The sequence below is a fragment of the Gymnoscopelus braueri genome (genome assembly GCF_963280865.1).
Source record: "Gymnoscopelus braueri genome assembly, chromosome: 10".
NCBI lineage: Eukaryota > Metazoa > Chordata > Actinopteri > Myctophiformes > Myctophidae > Gymnoscopelus > Gymnoscopelus braueri.
Window position 1 is genome coordinate 34,065,305 of NC_137611.1, and position 23,126 is coordinate 34,088,430.

General features: G+C 38.8%; 3 protein-coding genes across 3 annotated transcripts; all 3 read right to left on the reverse strand.

Moving 5' to 3' along the window:
* Positions 1–583: 583 nt before the first annotated feature.
* LOC308093316 (uncharacterized protein) lies at positions 584–7,970 on the reverse strand. The gene is made up of 3 exons (XM_080439649.1): positions 7,641–7,970; positions 4,460–4,702; positions 584–3,197 (listed from the first exon to the last, which is right to left on the reverse strand). The coding sequence occupies exons 1-3, from the start codon at positions 7,752–7,754 to the stop codon at positions 2,166–2,168; spliced, it is 1,389 nt and encodes a 462-aa protein (XP_080295775.1). The 5' UTR covers positions 7,755–7,970; the 3' UTR covers positions 584–2,165.
* Positions 7,971–9,520: 1,550 nt separating this feature from the next.
* Positions 9,521–15,513, reverse strand: LOC308094521 (uncharacterized protein). The gene is made up of 4 exons (XM_080441244.1): positions 15,097–15,513; positions 12,988–13,053; positions 12,373–12,657; positions 9,521–11,628 (listed from the first exon to the last, which is right to left on the reverse strand). Exons 1-4 carry the CDS (start codon positions 15,448–15,450, stop codon positions 10,528–10,530), a joined length of 1,806 nt encoding a protein of 601 aa, XP_080297370.1. The 5' UTR covers positions 15,451–15,513; the 3' UTR covers positions 9,521–10,527.
* A 1,705-nt stretch (positions 15,514–17,218) lies between these two features.
* LOC308093740 (uncharacterized protein) lies at positions 17,219–20,632 on the reverse strand. The gene is made up of 3 exons (XM_080440071.1): positions 20,105–20,632; positions 19,696–19,779; positions 17,219–19,060 (listed from the first exon to the last, which is right to left on the reverse strand). The coding sequence occupies exons 1-3, from the start codon at positions 20,480–20,482 to the stop codon at positions 17,669–17,671; spliced, it is 1,854 nt and encodes a 617-aa protein (XP_080296197.1). The 5' UTR covers positions 20,483–20,632; the 3' UTR covers positions 17,219–17,668.
* Between the last annotated feature and the right edge of the window lie 2,494 nt (positions 20,633–23,126).

Below are 23,126 nucleotides of genomic sequence, written 5' to 3' on the forward strand. Positions count from 1 at the left end.
ACACACAAAGTGAACAAGGCTCAGCAGGTGTAGCATTAATCTCTGTAGATAGTTTGTTGGTGTCGGGAGCCTGTTTGTTAGTGTGGAGATGACCATAGTTTCTGATAGGTTTGGGACGTGGTATGGCCTTGGGAGTCATACCTCCTCACTCCCACTGTTAACGCCTAAAACAATAAATATGTGTTGACCTTTTCCTTTATAACACCTACAGTGGTGTTTCAAAGTTTGTGAACCCTTTAGAGTGTTCTATATTTCTTCAAAATAGTTCTAAAGTAGATAAAGAAAACCCAATAAACAAAAATATATCTGAGGGAAATGATCCAATTGTACATACAGTATATGTGAGTGGCAAAACAATGTGAACCTCAATGATTAGCAGTTCATTTGAAGGTGAAATTTAAGGTGTTTTCATTCACACAAATAAACCCAGTTACGGTTGATAATTCCTTGCATTACAATAGGGCTCAACATGGAGCACAGGGATCCTCAGGGTTCCAAATGCACCCTTGCAGGTGAGTGTACAAACGGATCCAAATGGACCTGTACAGGTCTATTTGCTTCCCTTTGTACATTCTGAGAGTAATGGGAGTTTGATTGATTGATATCTTTATTGATCATACATCTGATCCACCATAATCAAATGGATAACGCACAAAAGCTTAGAGCTTGTTTCCATTGCGGTCCTTACACGGCTCATTCGGTCCAGGCTTATCACCTGTCAGGTAGCTACTGCACAGTAAAATCCATTGACAGGGCAAAGGTGTATTTGGTTAAATTTGTACACTCTCAGAGTTACAAATGGATACATTACATAATACTATGGTCTATTGCCATGGCTATATTAAAATATAAAAAGTATTGTGTAATAAGAACAGAGGATATTCCAGCAATGTGAATGGTCATTTGACATCACTGTTTGATTAACCTATTAATATAAAAATAAACACCACATGCATACGGTAAGTGAGAAACCTTTTAGAGCATGAGATCTACTCTTTTTCCAAGGCTGGAGAGATGTATCATCATCAGCCAAGCATTTAGTCTAAATAGTTATCAGCACTTAAATCGCATTACACACTGCTAAAGAAAATAATGCAAACATGGAATGTCAATTGTTAATGAAATATAATCCAAATAAGTTACACTGAATTGGGGAGAAAAATTTTATGCACATCAAAATACGTAGCTTAATAAAAGTAACTTGTGGGCTTTCCTTATTAACTCACTTTATGGCTGGAATTTTGGCTTCTTTCTTAAATTCAACATTAAAGGTACTGTGACATTGTGATAGCTCTATTTTCTCATAGCAATCATTGCTATAGAGTGTTTGTTCAGTAACAGGGGTCTCTCCATCTCTTTAGTAACAGAAAATATACTTTCAGATTGGGACACCAATTTTATATGAGAGAACTCTTACAGGATACAGGTTAAACAAATGAAAATAAACAAATTAAGTGATGACAAAAAAAGAGCGGAAACAATTTCAACTGGAGCACTATCAAAGTGAAACTGATAAACGTTTTCTCTCTCTTAACTGGATGAAATTGGTGACCCACATACAAGTATATTTTCTGTTTACTAAAGAGCTTGAGAGATGGGGAGACCCATTGCTGAACTAACACTCTATACAGCAATGATTACTAAAATAATAGAGCTTTAACTTAACAAAATGCTTTTTGTTTTAACCAAAACATATCACTTACAGCACCTTACAGACTATTTAAATGAGAAATGCATTGTACAAAACAAATTAGTAGATTGTACACAAAAGAAAGACAAAAACAAATAGTGTAAGCACCAGCTATTATTGGTCCTCCATATACTGTATTTCAGCACCACCGAACTGTCCAGTCTTGTCTCCTGTGGTTTCTTTAGAGTTGGCACCAGGGGGCACCTGTTCAATGTTCTCCTGGGACTCTTAAGGCTGTGGAAGGAGGTAGACAAACAGTGCCTCCTTTGACCCTTCTTTTGTTTTTATAATACCCTTGTTGTCCCAATCTCCTTTGCTGGAACAGACAGATAAAATGTCCAAAAATATGTGACTTATTCAGCAACAGTCAAAGTCTGTCTTTTTCCCGGTTGGGTCGAAATCAGTCACTGATATATATGCTCTTCACCACCTCAGAGTTCCTTGGTCTTTCTTTAGATCTCCAGGTGGTGATCTCTTACTCATCTGCTGAGTCAGAGGCTGAATCACTGTTGCTCCAACTTTCATCAGTCTCATCACCATCGCATAACTTTCTCTTCAATTTGTCGGTGGCATCTGAGGCAATCATTTTCTTAATTTGTGGCCTTCCTTTAGGTCTACCTGTTCTGTTCCTTTTCTTCCTTCCCCTAATCAGAGTTGCACCATGTGTCTCTCGTACATCAACAGTATTGTTCTCCATTTCATTCATCTTATTCTTTTCAGCTTCAGGCTCAGACTGATTCCTAGCTGTCTTCTCCATCTGCACTTTCATACCTGGGTCAGGGACTTTTCCATGACAATGCTTGATGTGACTCTTCAGGCTAACATTGTGATTAAAGCTCTTATCACAATGCTGACACTGATAGGGTTTCTCTCCTGTGTGGACGCGCATGTGGGATTTGAGGTGGCCTGCCTGGCTGAATGAAAACTGACACACCTCACATACAAACTGCTTTTCTCCTGTGTGTACAACAACATGTCTCTCCAATGCATTGCTATATGGAAACTCCATGTTACATATGTGACAGATGTACTGTTGGGGTCCTCTATGATTCCGCAGGTGGTCACGACGCACTTGGATCTTGGCAAACACCTCCGGGCAGTCCGGACATTGATAGGGCTTCTTTACACGAGGATGGCTCTGCTCGTGTGCAAGTTTATGTGCCCTTGTTTTTAAGGTTCTGAGGCAGAACTTGCACAAATGCTTATAGTTTTCCTTGTGGACCCTACCATGAACTTCTAGGTGATGCTCACTGACAAACCTCTTGCCACACACATTACAAGGATAGGGCTTTAATTTGTGTTCACATGTGTGAGCTTTCTGTATGTTGATCAACTTTCCACAGTCAGGACAGAGTTGGCGGAGTTTTAGACCAACTGCGTCATCCTCTGCATCAATCTCATCTGTACCTGAATCACTGTCTGTAACTGGATCCCAGTTGCTGTCTGAACCGTCCTCAGACACCATCATATTCTCTTCTTCATCTAACGAGTCTTCAGGATTGTCTACCTGGTAAAAGACAGAAAATAGTTTCATCACAAATTGGGTTCAGGTTTCTCATCATCACTTACAAAGCACTTAATGGTCTTGTCCCCTTTTCCTCAGAGCAAGAGCAAATTTCATAGAAATTACTGGCCTGGGATTTTCTGTGCCCTCTCTAGATAATATATAGCTCATTTCTGTTTACTGTAGTTCCGGAGATTTAATTCAGCCTCTACTAGTCCAGCACCTTCACAGTGACACTCCCGCAATAACGTCCAAAGATAAGTAAACACCATCTATAAGTAATATTTAAAGACCCAATACAAAAGACTCCAGTGTTTCCCCTATATGCATTAAGCAGTGGCGGGCCGCCACCCCTTTAAATCCGACCACCACAGTATGATTTTTTTTTATTTTTATTATATTATATCAATGCTCAAATGCATTGATTTAAGGCTCAAATGCTCTTAGGCAGGATCAGGATGCCATCTGTGCCATCACTAGTTGTTGATGTGTGACTGACTGATTTGTATACTTTTGTCTATACTTTTGTCTATATTTATATATTTTCCTAAATCCGGAGACAATTCATATGTAAACTATACAGATTATTACTGTGCACTGTACTATATAAGATATAAGACTTTGTGTTTGAGCATAAATATGCATTTTGAGAACCCTTTTTTTCCCGGCGCGCACGCCAACGCATTCCTCCACCACACCTTCAACATCTGGCTAGGGGAAACACTGGACTCTTTACCTAATACAGGTTAAACCAAATGCAAAATGAACAAAAGAAATTCCAAACAAAAGCCAAACTAAAAACCTCCAACCACATCTCTCTCTCTTCCCTGACCTCTTGATACAGCCTGACAAGGTAACCAACAAGATGATTGACATCAACTGGAGGCTTGTGGCTGCATTCTCATGTGTTTACACTCCATGAACACACACCTCCCAGAAATAGACCTCAAAGAGAGAGTGATTACTAAGACTAACCAAAATAAAACCACAACATGACAAAAATAAACTTCTGTATTACCCTGTTAGTCAGAATTTAATATAGTCAATATTCGTGTCTGTTTTCACCTTAGTGAGGGGTAATCTCACCCCTGACTTTGGAAGGGAGGTGCGCAAGGCATGCGAGTTGGAGTTATAAACACATAGTTCTACAATTTCAAATATCAATACACTTTCCCACTACAAATAGAGCTATAACAATCTTTATTTGTAAAGCAAATTAAGTGTCATGGTCCCTGGTTGGACCACAGCTTGTAGGGCAGACTGACCTTCAACATTGCTTTGACTCTCAGCAAGGACTTCCACGTGCCCGAGTGCCCTCCAAAGCAGTCCCACTTGACATGCATCTTTCCGCGAACATAGTGAACATCTGTGCTATTAATTGCACAGCCACAGATTTGGCACCTCTTGAAGAGGGACAGTATGTTTGCTTCATACGTTTCAGGGGCTGCTGTGAATTTCCGAGGCACATGGGGGGAGGCATCTTTTGTTGCACTAGGTACAATATTGACCTGTAAAAACAAAACCAATCAAATGTTAATGTAACCAGGACTTGAAAACAGCACAAAAAGTGTTGGATTATGTCTAACTTTTTTGGTTCTTAGCTCAGTATTCTGTGCAAGGGTCAAGCCAGAAGCTCAGTAGTATCATTCAACACACTGATTTCTAGCACACAAGGAAAAGAAGCCCTAGCAAGCCTGGCGATGGCCAACTGGCTAACACATGGCACAGAAAACAAATAAACACATCCTGTACCCTTCAAACACTCCCCCTCGCTTTTTAGTGCTGGATGATCAATGCAGAAGCTATAAGAGTGTATTATAGGAATTTCTTTGAAGGCGGGGGTTGGGTTGAGTACGTTGATGGTTCGTCATAATTTTCATCAAGATAGATAGAAGGAACGGCGGTGCCTATAGGTGTGTTTTTTATATATAGCTGTGATCCACTTCTTATACCACTCTGCGTCCTTCACTGGAACGACAAAATAACTGAACACAGGCTTTTTATTGCTCACGTAGGACTTGCGGTGCAAGACAACTTCTCTGCATTATGACTTCAGTAACATTGAATAATACAGTACGTATGATAAGTATGATGTACTTCTTATTATGTCTGATGTACTCGACTGGAACTCAATTAATAAAGCCTACTAAATTATGATGGCGTAACTGCAACAGACAAATATTGTACTTTTACTCCACTACAATTATTTGAAAACTAGTTACTAGTTAGTTACTTTGTATATTTAGATTATATTACAAAACATACATTAAAGGGCCACTTCACCGATTTTGCATCCTATTTTAATGACGTTTAGGACACAAAAAACACAATCCTGTTTTTGTTTTTAATCTGTGTTTTTAGATATTTTTTTTGTAGGTGTGTGTATTTACTGTAAGCATTGAAGAGTTAAATGTGATCCGTGGTAGTCATTTCATTCAACCCAACTGTTTTAGGCCTACATAAGATAAATGTATTATTTTTTGAGCTGTCGTGTTAGTGGAATATTCCGGTCTATGCAACATTAGTCTACCAATCTAATCACGTCTTTTGTCAATTATATCTTTCAGACAATATCGTTTGGTAGCCTACAGACACTTCCTTGAGAGGGTGTTGCAAGGAGAGAAACTTTGTGAAGACAACCACATCATAAACGCCATCAGATCCAGATTTACAGATCTACGGGAGAGTACCATGGATTCCGGGAAGTCGGTGAAGTCTTTTATTTCTTTTGTAAATAAAACTTTGAGATTCTTTGGTTGCAATATTCATTGAAGGTATGCCTATAATAAGCATTCATGAGCAATGTACATGATTTCATCACTTGACCAGTAAGTCAACTTTTTCAGTTTGACATATCCCCATTTGATACCATTTCCAGCTGTGGGACTGCAATGTGAAGGGTCCTTCTGAACCTCTTCACCATTAGAAATGGTCTGATATCTAGTCTCATTTGACACAGAATTCATTTTACCATGTCTGATACATAACAGTGTAAGAACTAAGAAGTCATAAGTATACTGTCCATGTTGTGTTTAGTCATAGAGATAACAGTGACAACTGAACCAAGAAAAAAGTTCTTTGTTACTAATACATGCAATTGGTATGAGCAGTGGTGTAAAGTAACTAAGTACATTTACTCAAGTACTGTACTTAAGTACAATTTTGAGGTATTTTTTTAAACTTTGCATTCCAATTTTCAGTACTTTTACTTATACTCCACTACATCTCAATGGCAAATATTGTACTTTTACTTCACTACAATTATTTGAAAACATAAGCTACTAGTTACTTTTATAGATTGTGATTATTATTACAAAACATACATTAATCGCTTCAGCCCTATATACATTTTGACCATTTGAAAATAGCCGATCTACATTGTGAGCTTGTAGGTCTTTTTATACAGACATAGGTAAGATAATACATTTGAAAACTTGTGAAATGGGAGTACTTTCTACTTTTGGTATTTAATTATTATTTTTTTGAGTAGATACTTATGTACTTTTACTCAAGTCAATTTTGAATTCCAGACTTTTACTTATATGTCTACATACTGCAATGTAGGAATACTGGCTTACTTAAAGGTAGAGTAAGTGGGGGTAAGTGGTATTTTTTAGTTTTTTGTTAAAAAGGTTTAAGTACCATATTCTGATAGTAATCATTGCTACAGAGCGTTTGTTCGGTCGCAGGGGTCTCTCCAACTCTTTAGTAAACAGAATAAAGTAAATTTTCAGGCAGGTGACACAATTTAAGCCAATCAGGAGAGAGCACTGAAAATGCATTTTCTGTTTAATTAAGAGCTGGAGAGACATGGTGATGGGAGACTCTTTTTACTGAACAAACACTATAGCAATGAGTACTATCAGAATATAGAGCTATTTAACACTTATTTTAACAAATATTTCGTATTATATTATTATTATTATTATTTTATGCTTCTGCCATGTAGAATTTCACCCACTTCTGACACATCTCCTGTTTAGAGTCTGTTTTTAGAACTGTGATGTGAAAGTGGAATCTGATGTGGAAGATCTGAGTGAATGGCATGACACAAATGACAAGGCAAATAGAGACCACTGTGAATGTAGTGCAAATAAAATCACTTTAGTGCTGTGAAACATCTGGGCCAAATCTGTGGCCAGGCTGGAGCATCAATTCAAATTCCATCAATTCAAATTCGCATATGTACAAACGCGAGTGTTGAAAAATACGTTAGGGAATAGAATAGATACACAGAAAAAAACTAAAAGTAGAGAACCTGTCCTCATAGATGGTGCTAGGAAACCGTAAATCTGGCAACTTCGAAACATTATATAACGAGAGCCATTTACCCATTGTTATGCTACGCTTAGATCTTTGCTCTATGTACTGACCAGAATACTACCATGATAGCATCAAAACAAAACAGTACTCTGACAATTACTGTCACTTCATAATGAGTTGTACCTCAGTTAGACTCCTACGTTTCGCTGGCGGAGCTTCGTCTTCGTCCAAGTTGATGGATGGCACAGCGGTATCCGATAGTTTCACTCGGGGTTCTCCTACGATCATGCACCTCATCAAGCTACCACGTTCAATCTCCTCCGGTTTGAAGTGACGAGTACACACTCGCCTATTTTGGAGCACCGACGGCGGTGTGTTGTCGTTGAGCTTTGGGTTATGTATTGCTCTAACCCACCTCCTGCAACGATCTGGATCCTTGACTGGAAAGGTGAAGAAACTAATCGGCGGATCAGCAGGATGATTCCTTCTCACCGACTGAGTACAGCTCGGTACGGCACAGTTTCCTCCTGGCATGTTTACTGTAATGTCGGAGAAAGTCGCAAATACTCACAAAGTCTGATAATACGGTATGTCAAGCAGTGGTGGAAAAAGTACTCAAATTCTTTACTTAAGTAAAAGTTCCAATACTGCAATATAAAAATCATTTGTTACAAGTAAAAGTCCAGAATTCAACATTTACTTGAGTAAAAGTACAAAAGTATTGGCATCAAAATGTAATGTATCAAAAGTAAAAGTGCTAAATATTTGAAAATAGCAGATCTACAATGTGAGCTTGTAGATCGGCTATTTTCAAATAGCCTATGTATAAAATAGGGCTAAAGTGGTTAATGTATGTTTTATAATGTAATAATTTATATCTGAAAAGTAACTAGTAACTAAAGTTTTCAAATAAATAAAGTAGTGGAGTAAAAGTACAATATTTGCCTCTGAGATGAAGTGGAGTATAAGTAAAAATATTGGAAATTGGAAATACTCAAATAACTAAAGATTTTACTTAAGTACAATACTTAAGTAAATGTACTTAGTTACTTTCCACCACTGCTCTGAACTCCTATATACTCTACACATTGAATGTGGCGCTTCTTCATACCCACGCTTGGGCATTACCAGGCATATGCCCACTGCCAGAAGTGTAGCCAAGCGTGGGCGTGTGTAGGCGATATTATATGTATGCAGTTGCACGTACATGACGTTTATTGCAATCAAAGCAGAGCAGGAGACACGAGCACACGTAATAACTTCTTGTTCTTACTCCAACAGAACAGGGCTTGCTGCACTTCACAAGAACAATAACATCAGCCAGCCTTGCACTGTACCCAAGACGGAAATAGCAAGACTCACGATCTCCGGCTTACTTCCTGTTTCTGCGTGACGTAGGTGGACGCCTTTTTAGGAGACAGGAAGCAGCTTGGAGTCTATTGATTCCAATGGAAGAGTGAACGTGAACACAGCTTCTGAACCATTCTTTAACCTTTTTTATAGACACAAATTAGGAGAAAATCATCTTTGTTATCGACTTTTCTCTATCCCAGCAACACACTCTCGCGAGATTTGGGAAGATATCTGAAGGGATGCAGTCTGACGGACGAGACATAGATGGCTCTGTCCCTTATATATATTATATTTTATTAGATTAGATTTTAACTCTATGTTCTGTTCCCATAAGATGGTCCAAAAACTGATTCTGAACATAGTACGTGAAATCATTATGGACATATTAAAAATGTAATAAAATGTGTGTTCCAAAGCTCAATAATATAATTTCCCATTATTAACTGTCTTGGTTGATGGGCTATGCTTTGGGAATCATGACATTTTGCTAAACATTCATGCTAAACACACTATATAGTGGTAAAGTATAGAGCATGAGATCTACTCTTTTTCCAAGGCTGGAGAGATGTATCATCATCAGCCAAGCATTTAGTCTAAATAGTTATCAGCACTTAAATCGTATTACACGCTGCTAAAGAAAATAATGCAAACATGGAATGTCAATTGTTAATGAAATATAATCCAAATAAGTTACACTGAATTGGGGAGATTTTTTTTATGCACATCAAAATACATAGCTTAATAAAAGTAACTTGTGGGCTTTCCTTATTAACTCACTTTTTGGCTGGAATGTTGGCTTCTTTCTTAAATTCAACATTAAAAGGTACTGTGACATTGTGATAGCTCTATTTTCTCATAGCAATCATTACTATAGAGTGTTTGTTCAGTAACAGGGGTCTCTCCATCTCTTTAGTAACAGAAAATATATTTTCAGATTGGGACACCAATTTTATATGAGAGATAACTCTTACAGGATACAGGTTAAACAAATGAAAATAAACAAATTAAGTGATGACACAATAAAGAGCGGACACAATTTCAACTGGAGCACTATCAAAGTGAAACTGATAAACGTTTTCTCTCTCTTAACTGGATGAAATTGGTGACCCACATACAAGTATATTTTCTGTTTACTAAAGAGCTTGAGAGATGGGGAGACCCGTTGCTGAACTAACACTCTATACAGCAATGATTACTAAAATAATACAGAGCTTTAACTTAACAAAATGCTTTTTGTTTTAACCAAAACATATTACTTACAGCACCTTACAGATTATTTAAATGAGAAATACATTGTACAAAACAAATTAGTAGATTGTACACAAAAGAAAGACAAAAACAAATAGTGTAAGCACCAGCTATTATTGGTCATCCATATACTGTATTTCAGCACCACAGAACTGTCCAGTCTGTCTCCTGTGGTTTCTTTAGAGTTGGCACCAGGGGGCACCTGTTCAATGTTCTCCTGGGACTCTTAAGGCTGTGGAAGGAGGTAGACAAACAGTGCCTCCTTTGACCCTTCTTTTGTTTTTATAATACCCTTGTTGTCCCAATCTCCTTTGCTGGAACAGACAGATAAAATGTCCAAAAATATGTGACTTATTCAGCAACAGTCAAAGTCTGTCTTTTTCCCGGTTGGGTCGAAATCAGTCACTGATATGCTCTTCACCACCTCAGAGTTCCTTGGTCTTTCTTTAGATCTCGAGGTGGTGATCTCTTACTTATCTGCTGAGTCAGAGGCTGAATCACTGTTGCTCCAACTTTCATCAGTCTCATCACCATCGCATAACTTGTCTGTGGCATCTGAGGCAATCATTTTGTTAATTTGTGGCCTTCCTTTAGGTCTACCTGTTCTGTTCCTTTTCTTATTTCTGTTTATGGTTGCACACAATCTCCTTTTCTTCCTTCCCCTCATCAGGGTTGCACCATGTGTCTCTCGTACATCAACAGTATTGTTCTCCATTTCATTCATCTTATTCTTTTCAGCTTCAGGCTCAGACTGATTCCTAGTTGTCTTCTCCATCTGCACTTTCATACCTGGGTCAGGGACTTTTCCATGATAATGCTTGATGTGACTCTTCAGGCTAACATTGTGATTAAAGCTCTTATCACAATGCTGACACTGATAGGGTTTCTCTCCTGTGTGGACGCGCAGGTGGGATTTGAGGTGGCCTGCCTGGCTGAATGAAAACTGACACACCTCACATACAAACTGCTTTTCTCCTGTGTGTGTAACAACATGTCTCTCCAATGCATTGCTATATGCAAACTCCATGTTACATATGTGACAGATGTACTGTTGGGGTCCTCTGTGATTCCGCAGGTGGTCACGACGCACTTGGATCTTGGCAAACACCTCCGGGCAGTCCGGACATTGATAGGGCTTCTTTACACGAGGATGGCTCTGCTCGTGTGCAAGTTTATGTGCCCTCGTTTTGAAGGTTTTGAGGCAGAACTTGCACAAATGCTTATAGTTTTCCTTGTGGAGCCTACCATGAACTTTTAGGTGATGCTCACTGACAAACCTCTTGCCACACACATTACAAGGATAGGGCTTTAATTTGTGTTCACATGTGTGAGCTTTCTGTATGTTGATCAACTTTCCACAGTCAGGACAGAGTTGGCGGAGTTTTAGGCCAAATGCGTCATCCTCTGCATCAATCTCATCTGTACCTGAATCACTGTCATCTGTACCTGAATCACTGTCTGTAAAAATGCCGTCTGTACTGTTCTCCAGGGGATCCCAGTTGCTGTCTGAACCGTCCTCAGACACCATCATATTCTCTTCTTCATCTAATGAGTCTTCAGGATTGTCTACCTGTAAAAGACAGAAAAGAGTTTCATCACAAATTGGGTTCAGGTTTCTCATCATCACTTACAAAGCACTTAATGGTCTTGTCCCCTTTTCCTCAGATCAAGAGCAAATTTCATAGAAATTACTGGCCTGGGATTTTCTGTGCCCTCTCTAGATAATATATAGCTCATTTCTGTTTACTGTAGTTCCGGAGATTTAATTCAGCCTCTACTGGTCCAGCACCTTCACAGTGACACTCCCGCAATAACGTCCGAAGATAAGTAAACACCATTTAAAAGTAATATTTACAGACCCAATACAAAAGACTATTTACCTAATACAGGTTAAACCAAATGCAAAATGAACAAAATAAATTCAAAACAAAAGCCAAACTAAAAACTAAAAACCTTCAACCACATCTCTCTCTCTTCCCTGACCTCTTGATACAGCCTGACAAGGTAACTAACAAGGTGATTGACATCAACTGGAGGCCTGTGACTGCATTCTCATGTGTTTACACTCCATGAACACACACCTCGCAGAAATAGACCACAAAGAGAATGATTACTAAGAATAACCAAAATAAACATCTGTATTAGCCTGTTTGTCAGAATTTAATATAGTCAATATTCATGTCTGTTTTCAAATTAGTGAGGGGGGTAATCTCACCCCTGACCTTGGCGTGCAAGGCATGCGAGTTGGAGTTATAAACACATAGTTCTACAATTTCAAATATTAATACACTTTCCCACTACAAATAGAGCTAACTTTGAGTGACAGCATCTTCTTCCAGCAGTAGGGCAGGCTGACCTTCAACATTGCTTTGACTCTCAGCAAGGACTTCCACGTGCCCATGTGCCCCCCGAAGCAGTCCCACTTGACACGCATCTTTCCGCGAACATAGCGAACCTCTGTGCTATTAATTGCACAGCCACAGATTTGGCACCTCTTGAAGAGGGACAGTATGTTTGCTTCATACGTTTCATGGGCTGCTGTGAATGTCCGAGGCACATGACGGGAGGCATCGTTTGTTGCACTATGTACAACATTGACCTGTAAAAACAAAACCAATTAAATATTAATGTACCCAGGACTTGGAAACAGCACAAAAACGTTTTGGTTAGCTCAGTATTATGTGCAAGGATCAAGCTAGAAGCTCAGTAGTACCATTCAACACACTGATTTCTAGCACACAAGGCAAGGAAGCCATAGCAAGCCTGGCAACGGCCAACTGGCTATTAGAGCAACTATATAACACATGGCACAGAAAACAAACACATACTGTACCCTTCAAACACTCCCCCTCGCTTTTTTATGCTGGATGATCAATGCAGAAGCTATAAGAGTGTATTATAGGACTGTGGATGAAAGGAATCAGCTCACCTCTGCTTCCAGACTTGTGGATGACACCTCTGTCATGTTCATACTATCCACTTCTGGGAGTGAGGCCTAGTGAGATGTAAAGAAAAGTTTAGTGACATGCCAGGCCAGGCTAAAGTTTGCCATTTAGCGACCCTACTAATACCGTTAGGTCTGTTTTAGCTTGATAATCAACCCCTGCCCTTTGCTGGCGGAGGTTGGGTTGAGTACGTTGACGGTTCGTCATTATTTTCATCAAGATAGGTAGAAGGAACGGCTGTGTCTATAAGTGTGTTTTTTATATACAGCTGTGATCATTTTCCCGTTCTGCGTACTTTACTGGAACGACAAAATGACTGAACCCAGGCTGTTTATTGCTCACGTAGGACTTGCAGTGCGGTACAAGACAACTGCTTTGCATTATCATGACTTCAGTAACGTTGATTAATACGCAAGTATGATGTACTTCTTATTATGTCTGATGTACTCGACTGCAACTCAATTAATAAAGCCTACTAAATTATGATGGCGTAACTGCAACAGACAAATATTGTACTTTTACTCCACTACAATTATTTGAAAACTAGTTACTAGTTAGTTACTTTGTATATTTTGATTATATTACAAAACATACATTAAAGGGCCACTTCACCGATTTTGCATCCAGATCCTATTTTAATGACGTTCACAATCCTGTTTTTGTTTTTAATCTGTGTTTTTAGATATTTTTTTTGTAGGTGTGTGTATTTACTGTAAGCATTGAAGAGTCAAATGTGATCCGTGGTAGTCATTTCATTCAACCCAACTGTTTTAGGCCTACATAAGTTAAAAATGTATTATTTTTTGAGCTGTCGTGTTAGTGGAATATTCCGGTCTATGCAACATTAGTCTACCAATCTAATCACGTCTTTTGTCAATTATATCTTTCAGACAATATCGTTTGGTAGCCTACAGACACTTCCCTGAGAGGGTGTTGCAAGGAGAGAAACTTTGTGAAGATAAACGCCATCAGATCCAGATTTACAGATCTACAACGGGAGAGTACCATGGATTCCTGGATTTCTTTTGTAAATAAAACTTTGAGATTCTTCACATTTTGGTTGCAATATTCTTTGAAGGTATGCCTATAATAAGCAGTTATGAGCAATGTACATGATTTCATCACTTGACCAGTAAGTCAACTTTCAGTTTGACATATCCCCATTTGATACCATTTCCAGCTGTGGGACTGCAATGTGAAGGGTCCTTCTGAACCTCTTCACCATTAGAAATGGTCTGATATCTAGTCTCATTTGACACAGAATTCATTTTACCATGTCTGATACATAACAGTGTAAGAACTAAGAAGTCATAAGTATACTGTCCATGTTGTGTTTAGTCATAGAGATAACAGTGACAACTGAACCAAGAACAAAGTTCTTTGTTACTAATGCATGCAATTGGTATGAGCAGTGGTGTAAAGTAACTAAGTACATTTACTCAAGTACTGTACTTAAGTACAATTTTGAGGTATTTCTTTTACTTTACTGGAGTATTTCCAATTTTCAGTACTTTTACTTATACTCCACTACATCTCAATGGCAAATATTGTACTTTTACTTCACTACAATTATTTGAAAACATAAGCTAGTTACTTTTATAGATTTTGATTATTATTACAAAACATACATTAATCACTTCAGCCCTATATACATTTTGATTTTTTGAGTACATACTTATGTACTTTTACTCAAGTAAATTTTGAATTCCAGACTTTTACTTTAGTATGTCTACATACTGCAATGTAGGAATACTGGCTTACTTAAAGGTAGGGTAAGTTTTTGTTAAAAAGGTTTAAGTACCATATTCTGAGTAATCATTGCTACAGAGCGTTTGTTCGGTCGCAGGGGTCTCTCCAGCTCTTTAGTCTTTAGTAAACAGAATAAAGTAAATTTTCAGGTAGGTGACACAATTTAAGCCAATCAGGAGAGAGCACTGAAAATGCATTTTCCGTTTAATAAAGAGCTGGAGAGACATGGTGAGTACTACCAGAATATAGAGCTATTTAACACTTATTTTAACAAAAGTAAATCACTTACCCTACCTTTAAGTAAAACATTTGAGTACTTTTTCCACCACTTGGCCTACGAGTACCTGTGTTCGGCTCCCTTCCGCTGGCTGAGGTTCGGCTGACTCGGCTTCGTCCAAGTTGATGGACGGAACAGCGGTGACTAATAATGTTGCTCGGGGAAACTTTCCCCCCATGACCTGGTACATCAATAAGTTGCGTAAAATCTCCTCCGCTTTGAAGTGCAGACTACACACTCTCTGATTTTGTAGCGCCTCCGGCGGTGTGTTCTCGTTGAACTTCGGGTTCTTTATTGCTAAGATCCACTTCTTGCAGCGCTCTGCATTCTTCACTGGAAAGACAAAGGAACTACCTCCACGATTCTTCCTCTTGGACGGGTGACAGTGAGGTACGGCACATGGGACACAAATGCTCGGCATGTCGTCAGTTCTGACGTTTATTTCAATCAAAGCAGAGTTGGAGACACGAGCACACGTAATAACTTCTTGTTCTGCACTTCACAAGAACAATAACATCAGCCAGCCTTCCACTGTACCCAAGACGGAAATAGCAAGACTCACGATCTCCGGCTTACTTCCTGTTTCTGCGTGACGTAGGTGGACGCATTTTTAGGAGACAGGAAGCAGCTTGGAGTCTATTGATTCCAATGGAAGAATGAACGTGAACACAGCTTCTGAACCATTCTTTAACTCCATGGCCACTGAACTAAATATCCGAGCCGATCGGCCGAGCCTATCGTCACAAGACACATAATATGTACAATATTTTCATACTAAAATGGCTTTTTTTAGAGACACAAATTAGGAGAAAATCAACTTTGTTATCGACTTTTTTCTAGCCCTGCAACACACTCTCGCGAGATTTGGGAATATCTGACGGACGAGACATATATGGCTCAGACCCTTATATTATATTTTATTATATTAGATTTTAACTCTATGTTCTGTTCCCATAAGATGGTCTAAAAACTGATAAACTGAGATTCTGAACATAGTACGTGAAATCATTATGGACATATTAAAAAGTGGATAAAATGTGTGTTCCAATGCTCAATATCATTTTCCATTATTAACTGTCTTGGATGATGGGGTATGCTTTGGGCATCATGACATTTTGCTGAACATTCATGCTAAACACACTATAGTCTAGTGGTAAAATACCTTATAAATACAAGGCCCTAGCTGTTACAATGTTGAGCAGAAACAGGAGCACATCTATCATAAGACTGAATACGTGTGTGTTTGTGGGGGGAATTTTATGGGTTTCTTAAGAAGCATCTTTGCCAATAACAGTGCACTTTCAAACAAGTAAAGCATGTATTTTCTTTAATGAAGAAAATACACAAATGCACATCAAATGCACATCCACATGATGTTGTCTTTCAGGGATAGGGGAGGGGGAGGGTGGTGGGATGGTCGGGGGAGAAGCAAACCACGCCTACTTAGGAGACCATTTGTAGGATTTGTGTACTACTTCGCTTCTAGTGGCTCTAATGGAGATCGTGTATCTTCCTAAATTAACAATCTTTGACTGTACCCAATAGCCTTCTTCTTCTTCTTAGTTTTATGGCGGATTACTACCTCGAGGGTGTGTATACCGCCATCTACTGTACAAATTATTTCTACCATATTATTTCAGTGTCTCTGTGCAAACTATATAATGTCCCACCCAAAAAGTCCCTATCATGCCCTTCTATAGTCCATTCTATGACTCAGACTCAGACACTATTTGTCTGAGTTGAGGCAAACCCCTTCAGAGTGTGATCCAGGTCTTCTCCACTAATATCCACGACATCCAAGAACCTTGTGACTGCATCCAGGATCATATTTATTCTTTCTGTCTTAACTCTTATTGATCTGATTTCCCCCGCTTGTCCAGATATGAACCTTCCTACTGAATGTGCATCGCTGAATATCCCATTCGTTTTGGTCACTGCTCTCATTCCAGCCATATATCCTTCACTTTCTGAGCTAGCCGTGGTATTTTCTTTTTTTTCATAGCCTCTCTTATCCTCCTCTTTTTGCACTTCGCGGCCTGACTCCTCCGACTCTATCGCTCTTTTTTTCTCCTCGCTCTATCCCCCTGCCCAAGCAACCAGGTCTCTACCACCTGTAGCCACCAAGTAGTATTATGCCAAAAATACATGAAAATAAATACATCGTTATGCTGTGGAATAATGTAAACATAGAATATTAGGTACATTTTTAATCATAATAAAATGTAAATGCATGCACATAAAAAAGTCCAATTTATATATGGTATATATTGGATTATAGCACTTGCTCCTGTTTTCTTATTAACCCTGCCCATTGTATGGCTGATTACATTGAAAATATATCAATACAATTTTGTATTCTTACATTTAAAATTCAAGCTCAACAGAAAAGGAAAAAAGGATTTGCACTAAACAAAATAGTATATTAAAGTATTTGCTCTAATTTTGGAGACAAAATAAATGAGCACATGGTATTATTGAACATCCATATCTGGTATATATTCTGGTATATATCTGGTATATATTCCCCCAAACAATCTTACATGCACTTCTTTTTTTATTACTCTTTTTGTTCCAATCTCATCTTCTGCTGGACCAAACACAACATTCTAATATTTGTGACTTCTTCAGCAACAGCTGCCTTACTCATCGCCCTCTGTCCTTACAGTTTTGAGCCCAACAGTTTTTTTGTTTTTTTCAGAGTCACTGCTTTGCTCTTCAGCCCCATAGATCTGTGCTCTTCCTTTAGATCTCCTGGTGGTCTTTTTAATTCTTTTGCGTCCCCTCTTCTCCTCTTCCTCATCTGCTGAGTCTGAGGCCGAATCACCATCGCATGACTTTCTCTTCAATTTGTACGTGACATCTGAGGTGATCACTGCATTTCTTTTTGGCCTTCCTTTGGGCCTACCGGTGTACCATTTATGCCCTTTCTTTGTACGCCCTTTCTTCTCTTCGTCCTTCTTCTCCTCCTCATCATCGTCCCACTTGAATGAACGCTGGCACGCCTCACATACAAACTGCTTTTCTCCGGTCTGCACAACCACATGTTTCTCCAATACACCGCTATATGGAAACTCCATGTTACATATGTGACAGATGAACAATGCTGCATTGTTCTCCATTTCATTTGTCTCATCTAATTCAGCCGCAGACTCATTCCTTCTTGGCTTCTCCATCTGCACTTCCATCCCTGGGTTAGGGACTTGTCCATGATAACGCTGGATGTGACTCTTTAGGCTAACATTGTGATTAAAGCCCTTATCACAGTGCTGACACTGATAGGGTTTCTCTCCTGTGTGGACACGCACGTGGGATTTGAGGTGGCTTGCCTGGCTGAATGAGCGCTGACACACCTCACATACAAACTGCTTTGCTCCTGTGTGCACCAACATATGTCTCTCCAATGCAGCGTTATGTGGAAACTCCATGTTACATGTGTGACAGATGTACTTTTCGGGGCCTCTGTGGGCCAGCAGGTGGTTGTTGCGCTCTCTGCTTTTGGGAAACACCTGTGGACAGTCAGGACATTCATAGGGCTTCTTTACACGGGGATGGCTCTGCTCGTGTGCAAGTTTGTCCGGCCTTGTTTTGAAGGTTTTGAGGCAGAACATGCACTTATGTTTGTAGCCGTCCTTGTGGATCTTGCTGTGAGATTTAAGATGATGCACAGTGACAAATCTCTTGCCACAAACATTACAAGAATAGTGCTTCAATTTGTACTCACATGTGTGAGCTTTCTGTATGTTGAAGAACTTTCCGCATTCAGGACAGAGATGCCGGAGTTTTAGGCCAACTGCTGTTCCATCCTCTTCATCAATCTCATTTGTACCTGAATCACTGTCTGTAATCTCGTTTTCTATACTGTGGTCCTTCGCCGGATCCCAATCACTGTCTGAAATGTTCTCAGACACCATACTATTTTCTTCTTCATCTGAGAAGTCACTTTCATCAGTAAAACCAATAACTTCAGTTATGGCGGCAGCAGGACTCTCTGGATCATTGTTGCAGCTGTGAGTATCACCTAAGGGCACTACCTGTGAAAGATAGAGAAAAGATGATTTCATTCAGTTCAAGTTCATTCAGTTCTCATCAGCACTTGTCCCCCCACCCCCAGTGCTTTCCATGGGGGACCAAGATGGCAAGATGACCTGTTGCGCAACTTGCGCCACACATTCTATAATACATTTTTAACAGCAACCTTTTAATTACTTTAGATGGGGCCATTTAGGACATGTCCACTTAAGCAATGATGAAAGTAAATTTTAATGTATGTTGCATAACAAAACACCATATTTGGTGGGCTAAGGGAGGCCCCTCAAATTTCTTCAGGCCTGTCAAATACAAATGACACAACTCAAAAGCAATAGAAATGCGTATTTCAAAATGATGTAAAAAACATTCAAAACAGGAATACTGTCCATATCTGTACACGTGTGACATCCAAACTTCACGATTTCAAACAACAACTACACAGAATACCTGTGTGATTTATCAATTTGTAACTCTGAGGGGATAAATGTAATAAAATGGACCCTTAAGGGTCAATTTCTTTACCTTGGCTTGTACCCTCCCTCTCTGAGATAAATGAACACTCAGGATTTGTTTATATTAGATCTGCTAAATGGTAATAACAATGTTATGCTATATATGTCTTTAGTGGTCAACTTACCTCTGAAACAGTCTCTGGCAGGAATTCAGTGGCGCTTGTACTTGCTGTTAACACCACAGTTTCAGAGGCTGGTCCAGTAGCGTTCTGATCAGGAAAACAGTAGTCTATTAGCACTTACAGTAAATCACGTCTTTGAAAAGTAACATTTGATTTTGCAGTGGTGTAAAGTAACTAAGTACATACTCAAATACTGTACTACTTAAGTACAATTGAGGTATTTTTTACTTTACTGGCGTATTTCCAGTTTTCAGGACTTTTACTTCTACTCCACTACATCTCAGAGACAAATATTGTACTTTCACAATTATTTGAAAACTTTAGTTACTAGTTATTTGCAGTAGTGATACTTTTACTTAGGTAAAAAATGTGAGTACTTTTCCCCCACCCACTGAATATTTGTCTACCTCACCTCATCTGTCCAGCTACGTTCCTCGGGTGGTCCAGGAACTTCACTGGTCTCATATTCACAACCAGTACTGCTGCTGCGCCTGTACGTAAATATCGAGGGATTCGCATCCGTGTGTAATCTCCTTTTCTCCGCGGTTCCCATGATCCTGGCCATCATGCTCTTACAGAAGTCCTCCTCTCTGAAGTGCAAGCCGCAGACCCGTAGGTTCTTCAGTCTACCTGGCGGAGTGTGCTCATCGTACTTGGGATGATCGATGCGCCTGAGCCATTCCCTGCAGCGATCGGCATCTTGGGTTGGAAAATGGTGATAACTTACAAATACTCCACTCGCCGCCGATTTAGCGCCCTTACAGTTTGGCACCACACACCAAGCCACCATTTTAAAAACTATTCAAAACGACTCGACACGAACGTTAAAACTCAGATTTTTAAGGCACGGTGACAGTTCTTTGCCATAGATGTGATTGTCGGGGACTCCCTCTTTCTGTGGTGTGTCGCCCAGGTGGGCGTGGTCATGCGTAAACTAACCTTAACCTCTCAAAAACTATTCCTCAAAACCACGCCCACCTGGTTGAAACACCAAAGAAAGGCTCTCCCGTGATTGTCGCTTTTCCACGGAAGTCTAGTGTGTTCAATTTAGTTTGCTGCCAGGGTTGCCAGATTGTGTGAGAGAAATAAGCAACCAGGTCACAACCAGCTATCTACCAGCGTTGTGAGCTTGCAGATCTGCTATTTAAAAAAAATGTTTTTGAAGAAACATTGAAACATTCTAACAACACAAATGCTTCCATGGCACAAAACATTTTCATGAAAATATTTGAGAACCAATGGTAACATTTTTTTGTTTTGGAAGCAAGCCTAAATAAGCAAGTACACTTTGGAAACAAGCCCAAAAAAACGCAACCCGCAACTACCAATTTTTACAAGCATCTTTACAGAAATAGAAGCCCAATATCGCTTATAATAAGCCGACATGGCAACACTGTTTGCTGCTTCTTCTATTCAATTTCCAACAGACCTAGACGTATCTAATCGTATGACTGCCCCCACGTTTCGTTTAGGGATATTGCACGTTTAGGACCCACAAATTAGACAAAAAACAGGCTGTTGTTTAATAACAGTGGTGGTGTAAATTAACTAAATACATTTACTCAAGTACTGTACTTAAGTACAATTTTGAGGTGTTTATACTTTACTGGAGTATTTCTAATTTTCCGTACTTACTTCTACTCAACTTACATCTCAGAGCGAATATTATACTTTTACTCCACCCCACCACTCAAATTATTTGAAAACTTTAGTTACTAGTTACTTTGTCGATATGGATTATTATTACAAAACATACATTAACTACTAGGCTACTTCAGCCCTATATACAGTACATTTTGGCCACTTGAAAATAGCCGATCTACAAGCTCACAATGTGTCGTGATGCGATGCATTGTGAGCTTGTAGATCTGCTATTTTCAAATGATAAAAAAATTGTGAAATGGGACATTCTGCATTATGAGTACTTTCTACTTTTGGTACTTTAAGTACATCTGATACCAATACTTTTACACTTTTACTCAAGTAAATTCTGGACTTGTAACAGAGTATTTCTACATCGCAGTATTGATACTTTTACTTAGGTAAACAATGTGAGTACTTTTTCCACCACTGGTTAATAAATTATCTGTTGTCTTTCACCGAAAGTAGCTGATGGTTTGACCAGTGTTGCCAAATCTTGTGAGAAAAACATAATTATCTCTCAAAATAAGCCCAAGTACAAGAGCCACCATGACACCGTTTGTAATACACTGTATACTAAAACTATATTATTAGTTGAATTTTATTTATATTAGTTTTATATATTGGTAATCATTTAAAAGTTCATTTCACTATCCCCCATTTATTATAAAATGCTACCTATATTCTTTCCCATTTTAGTCAGATGTTGTGTTCTTTATAGAATATATGCATCTTTAAAGGAAACAATAATTCAGCATCTAAAAGGTATTGCTGTTTTATATTATTATTATTATTATCATTATTGCCAAAAAAACAATTAAATTCTACAACATCAAAGACAGGTTTGGACAAAGACAGGGAATAGGCCCAAAGTGCAAATTCAAACAAAAACAAGCCCTGCAAATTGTTTCTTCTCAATAAATTCTGCTTTGTAACTTTATCTTTACGACATATATATATATTATTTGTATAATCTTTTACTACGACATAAACGTTTTTATTTTATTATCTGTATATCCTTATTTCATGTTCTCTATTGCAGAACAATAGGAGATAAAAGACAGCTGCCCCGTCCGAACAGTCAGGCGTGTTGACCTCCCAACCCGGGGGGGGTAGTTTCAGGTGGCGACTCAGCCGCATGGTCTTCCGTGATCATGCTGACCACTGGGATCCAGTGGTTATTCACTGGTGGGATGATTGCTGTATAGTTGTGAGGGTGTGTTAAAATAGCATCAAGGAAACAAAAGTATTGTGTAATGGGAAAACATGAGTGACATTACTCCTGTTTAACAAAGTAAACACATTGCACAGCGTTTACCTCAAGGGTGAGAAACCTTTCGGAGCATGAGATCCACTGTGTCCTTTTCAAAGGCTGGAGAGACATACCAACACCAGCCAAGAATACAGTTCAAATGATGAACAATGTTATCTTATTATAAGCTGCTTAATAGGAATAATGCAAACATACTTTATGCCAATGTTCTAACATTAATCAAATCTGCATAAATTCTAACAACCTGGGAAGACAATTATGCACATTAAAATGATTAAGGCCTAATAAAAAATAACTTTCTCCTGTTTCCTATTCTCCTCATTGTATAACTGATTGCATTGAAAACATAACATGTTGGCTTCTTACATTTAAAATTCAAGAAAGAAAGCAGACAGTTTCTCATCGATAAGTTTACTTGAGACTATTGCACACGAAACACAACAGTATATTGTAATATTCACTCTTATTTCAGAGACAAATAATAGTCTAAGCACCAGGTATTACTGAACATCCATTTCTG